This window comes from Palaemon carinicauda, chromosome 10 (genome assembly GCF_036898095.1).
Source record: "Palaemon carinicauda isolate YSFRI2023 chromosome 10, ASM3689809v2, whole genome shotgun sequence".
In the NCBI taxonomy this organism is placed as follows: Eukaryota; Metazoa; Arthropoda; class Malacostraca; order Decapoda; family Palaemonidae; genus Palaemon; species Palaemon carinicauda.
This window is the reverse complement of record NC_090734.1, coordinates 92,357,300-92,361,751: the sequence shown is the minus strand read 5'-3', so window position 1 is coordinate 92,361,751 and position 4,452 is coordinate 92,357,300. Positions and strand designations below refer to the sequence as shown.

Genomic DNA, 4,452 nt, shown 5'->3' with positions numbered 1-4,452 from the left:
GGTATATCATGTTTTATATACTCTAAGGTCTCATTATGCTGACAAATATCATATCTATTCTCCTTTTGTATTTATTATAATATAAAAGTTCCAATTAGCAATATAGGAAGACTTGTAATACAAACAAATTAGAAATATCATAGGCCCTAAAGATGTACGTAAATGTTATTCTTTTTTTATCATAAAGTCTTAAAGGAATAATCAAGTTACATTATTTTTTTTCTTTTATAACTTTCAGTGGTGATTTTTATATTATTAAGGCTATATCATAAACATATACAAATGGGCCCTACATCACCCACCTAGATGTAGCCCCACACCAACGAAACAATACATTTTATTTTAATAAGGTTAGTATTTCAATTGCCCTCTTATATTACCATACTAGCCAAATACCAGATTCACTATTAACTTTGATAATAACATGTTGGTCGTACATACGAATGTTAGGAATTTTGTGTCACTATAGTTGTAATTTGTGTTTCAAATTATTAGTTTTTTGGCTGCAAAATAACATATATTAGTATTCATTGTATTAAGGCCAAATCAATTCACTAAGATGAGTCATAGTCAGAATATTATGATTAGTGTTATTCAGTTCATTTCATAGCGTGGCTTAACATTTAGAAGAGGAAAGGAATTGGTTGGTACACCTAGAAATAGAAAGTTTCCAGGTTTTCATCTCATGGTTTTTTTTTTCGTGTGTGTAAATAAGTTAAAATACTACTCAATCTCTCTGGACTCCACAGGTGAAGAAGCCCACATTGCCCAACTGACCCTTGTATTGAAGTAAACTGGGGTATATAGACCTCTGAAACGATTTATGGCACACAAAGTACATGGTGTTCAAAATAAGCTCAATGCTTTGATGGAATCTTATAGCACACATGACCTAGATAATTATTATTATTATTATTATTATTATTATTATTATTATTATTATTATTATTATTATTATTATTATTATTATTATTATTATCCACCCCTATCATAAAAAAAAAGTCAGCAATCACACACCTACACAAACATTATTAAAATTCAAATTATATAACCTTCGATAAAAAGGAAACCCACTGACACAAAATTCCTGACATTACGTCAGCGGCTAAATGAACTTGAATTGCAGGAAGACCCGTTTCGCTTTTCCCGAAGAATTTCCTTGATCAAAGGAGAAAAAATTCTTTTCTTTAGACGAGTGAAATGGAGGGGAAATCTCGATCTGCTCTATAAGAAGAAGAAGAAGAAGAAGAAGAAGAAGAAGAAGAAGAAATGGTACTCTCAGATCGCAGAGTATGCTTTAAAAGAGACAGTTAAAGATGTCTTGGATTCTGTTCTCATTGTTCCATCTCGAAAAATATCTTTTTATTTCTTTCACATTGATATGAAAATAATCAATATTGCTAGTTTTATTGTATTATTGCCTATGCATATAATTTCAAGGTAAAGATATGGTATACTCTAAAAGATGTTTGTGAATTTTGAAAGCTCTGCAGGCATACACAATCATATTATTATTACTGTCATTATGATCAATATTATTATTATTATTATTATTATTATTATTATTATTATTATTATTATTATTATTATTATTATTATTATTATTATTATTATTATTATTATTATTATTATTATTTCCCCTTTATCACAGTCTTTCCCACTGGGTGATTGCATCCGGCCCCTTAGGAGTCCATCACTTTTCTTATGAGTGCCGTTTCTAGGACTAAACTCTTCTGCATGAGTCCTGGAGCTACTTCAACCTCTAGTATTTCTAGATTCCTTTTCAAGGATCTCGGGATCGTGCCTAGTGCTCTTATGATTATGGGTACAATTTTCACTGGCATATCCCATGTCCTTCTTATTTCTATTTTCAGGTCTTGATACTTTCCAATTTTTCCCTCTCTTTCTCTTCAAATCTGGAGTCCTATGGTACTACAACATCAATGAGTGATACTTTTTTTCTGGATTTTTTCACTCAACATCACATCTGGTCCATTTCTGCGTATCACCCTATCTGTTCTGATACCATAGTCCCAGAGGAGCTTTACCTGATCGATTTCTATCTCTCCTTCAGGTTTGAGCACATATCGCTTATTACTATAAGTTAGCTGACGTTTCTTGCATAGACTCCAGTGGAGGGCCTTTGATACAGAATCAGGCTTTTTTTTTTTTCTTTTAGTACCGGTTCTTTGCAAGTGCCGTACATTCGTTTGCTATGTGGTTCATAGTTTCATTTTTCGTGTTGCTCTTCCTACATGTGGGAGAGATGTTATTTCTGTCTATCATTCTTTGAACATATCTGGTTCTTAGGGCCTGATCTTGTACTGCCGTTTTCATTCCTTCAGTTTCCTTCTTGAGCTCTCCCCTTAATATCCAATGCCAAGTGTCATCACTGGCTGGTTCTCAAGTCTGTTTTATGTATTGTCCGTGCATTGGTTTGTTGTGCCACTCCTCTGTTTTGTTTGTCATTATCCTGTATCTGTATATTTTGGGGTCTTTGTCTACTTTTATCAGTCCTTCTTCCCATGCAATCTTGAGCCACTCGCCTTCACTGGTTTCAGATATTACCCCAGTGCTCTATTCTCGATGTTAAAGCAGTCCTCTATACTAAGTAGTCCTCTCCCTCCTTCCTTTCGTGTTATGTATAGTCTGTCTGTATTTGCTCTTGGATGTAGTGCTTTATGTATTGTCATGTGTTTCCTAGATTTTTGGTCTATGCTGCGTAGTTTTACCCTCGTCCATTCGACTATTTCTGCAGTGTATCTGATTACTGGTACTACCCATGTGCTAATGGCTTTTATTATATTTCCGGTGTTGAGTTTTGACTTGAGTAAAATCTTGAGTCTCTGCATATATTCTTTCCTGATCTCGTCCTTCATCTCTTGGTGTTTTATATCCCCTCATTCTATTATTCTTAGGTATTTGTGTCCTGTTTCCTCTATTTGTTTGATGTTGCTCCCATCTGGTAGGCTTTTCCCTTGAGTCCTTGTCATTTTGTCCTTTTTTATGTTGACTAAGTCACATTTTTCTATTCCAAACTCCATCCTGATGTCCCCGGATACAATCTTTACAGTCTGGACTAAGGTATCTATTTCCTTGAAGCTCTTATCATACAGCATGATGTCGTCCATGAACATCTGATGGTTAATTTTGTTGCCTCTTTTCTTGAGTTGGTACCCGGCAACCATCTTCTGCAGTACTTTTGTCATGGGAATCATGGCTACTATGAAGAGTAGTGGGGACAGTGAGTCGCCCTGGAAGACCCTTCTCCGGATATTAACCTCTGCTACTCTCATTCCAGAGCCATGTGTGTGGTATCATGTCGAACGCTTTCTTATAGCCAATCCATGCTATGCTTAAGTTGGTTTTCCTTCTCCTCCTTTTTTTCATTATCATTTTGTCTATCAGCAGGTGGTCTTTTATGTCCCTACACTTCCTTCTGCAGCCTTTCTGTTGGTGGGGGATGGTGTTTGTCTCCTCTAGGTAGTTGTAAAGTCTTTCACGGATTATATATGTTAGTGACTTCTATATTATTGGTAGGCAGGGGATAGGCCTGTAGTTACTGGCTATATTTCCCCTACTCTTCTTCTTTACTAAGGATGTTCTTCCTGTGGTCATCCATTTGGGTGCATGATGATTTGAGATACAATGCTCAAGTTGTTCTGCTATACGTGGGTTTAAGGCCTTGAGGTTCTTGAGTCAGTATCCAAGGATATCGTCGGATCCTGGGGCTTTCCAGTTTGGCATTTTCTTTAGTTGTTGTCATATTGTGTCTGTCATGATCTCTGTGAATCTTTGTTTTTTCTCCGTTTCCTCTTCCTGGACTTCCTGTAGCCATGATGCATGATTGTTGTGTGATATCCAATTGCACCATATGTTTTGCCAGAGTTTCTTACTTGGTTAGACTTCTGGGATTTCATGGCGGTTGTGTTCCCCTCTTAGTTGGCTGTATAGTCTTCTCTGGTTGGTTCCAAATAGTTTATTTTGTTGGTATCCCTTATTTGTGTTAATATACTGTTGGATCTTATGTGCTTTGGCCTTAAGCCTCTGTTTTACATCTTCTATTATGTTGTTGAGTCCCCTCTCTTGTATTCTGTATTTCTCGTTTAGTTCCTACGTTGTTTTACTGCTTCTTGGCCTTTTTCTGCCATCTCTTTCAGTTTACTCAAGTCAGATCTCATCACCATGATATGCTTTTCCAGGCGCCTTTTCCAAGGAGGTTGCTGTTTTGTTTTCAGTTGGGTTGGTTATGTTGGTGGTTTAGGCATTTGCATCCCCATCATTTCTGCTACTAATCTTGCTCCTGCATATGCCAAGTTTTTTGTTTTTGTGATACAGGTGGTAATTATTATTCTCATTATTTCATTGACCTCACTTGTTTTCTCCCATAATTTCTTGCTGTTGTAGGCTTTCTTGGATAGGATCTTTGTTTTCTCTGTATCGAGCTCCATC

General features: G+C 36.1%; 1 protein-coding gene across 1 annotated transcript; it reads right to left on the bottom strand.

Annotated features, from left to right (window-relative positions):
- Positions 1 to 2,900: 2,900 nt before the first annotated feature.
- Positions 2,901 to 3,296, bottom strand: LOC137648124 (uncharacterized). The gene has a single exon (XM_068381060.1). The coding sequence runs from the start codon at positions 3,294 to 3,296 to the stop codon at positions 2,901 to 2,903; it is 396 nt and encodes a 131-aa protein (XP_068237161.1).
- Positions 3,297 to 4,452: the final 1,156 nt, after the last annotated feature.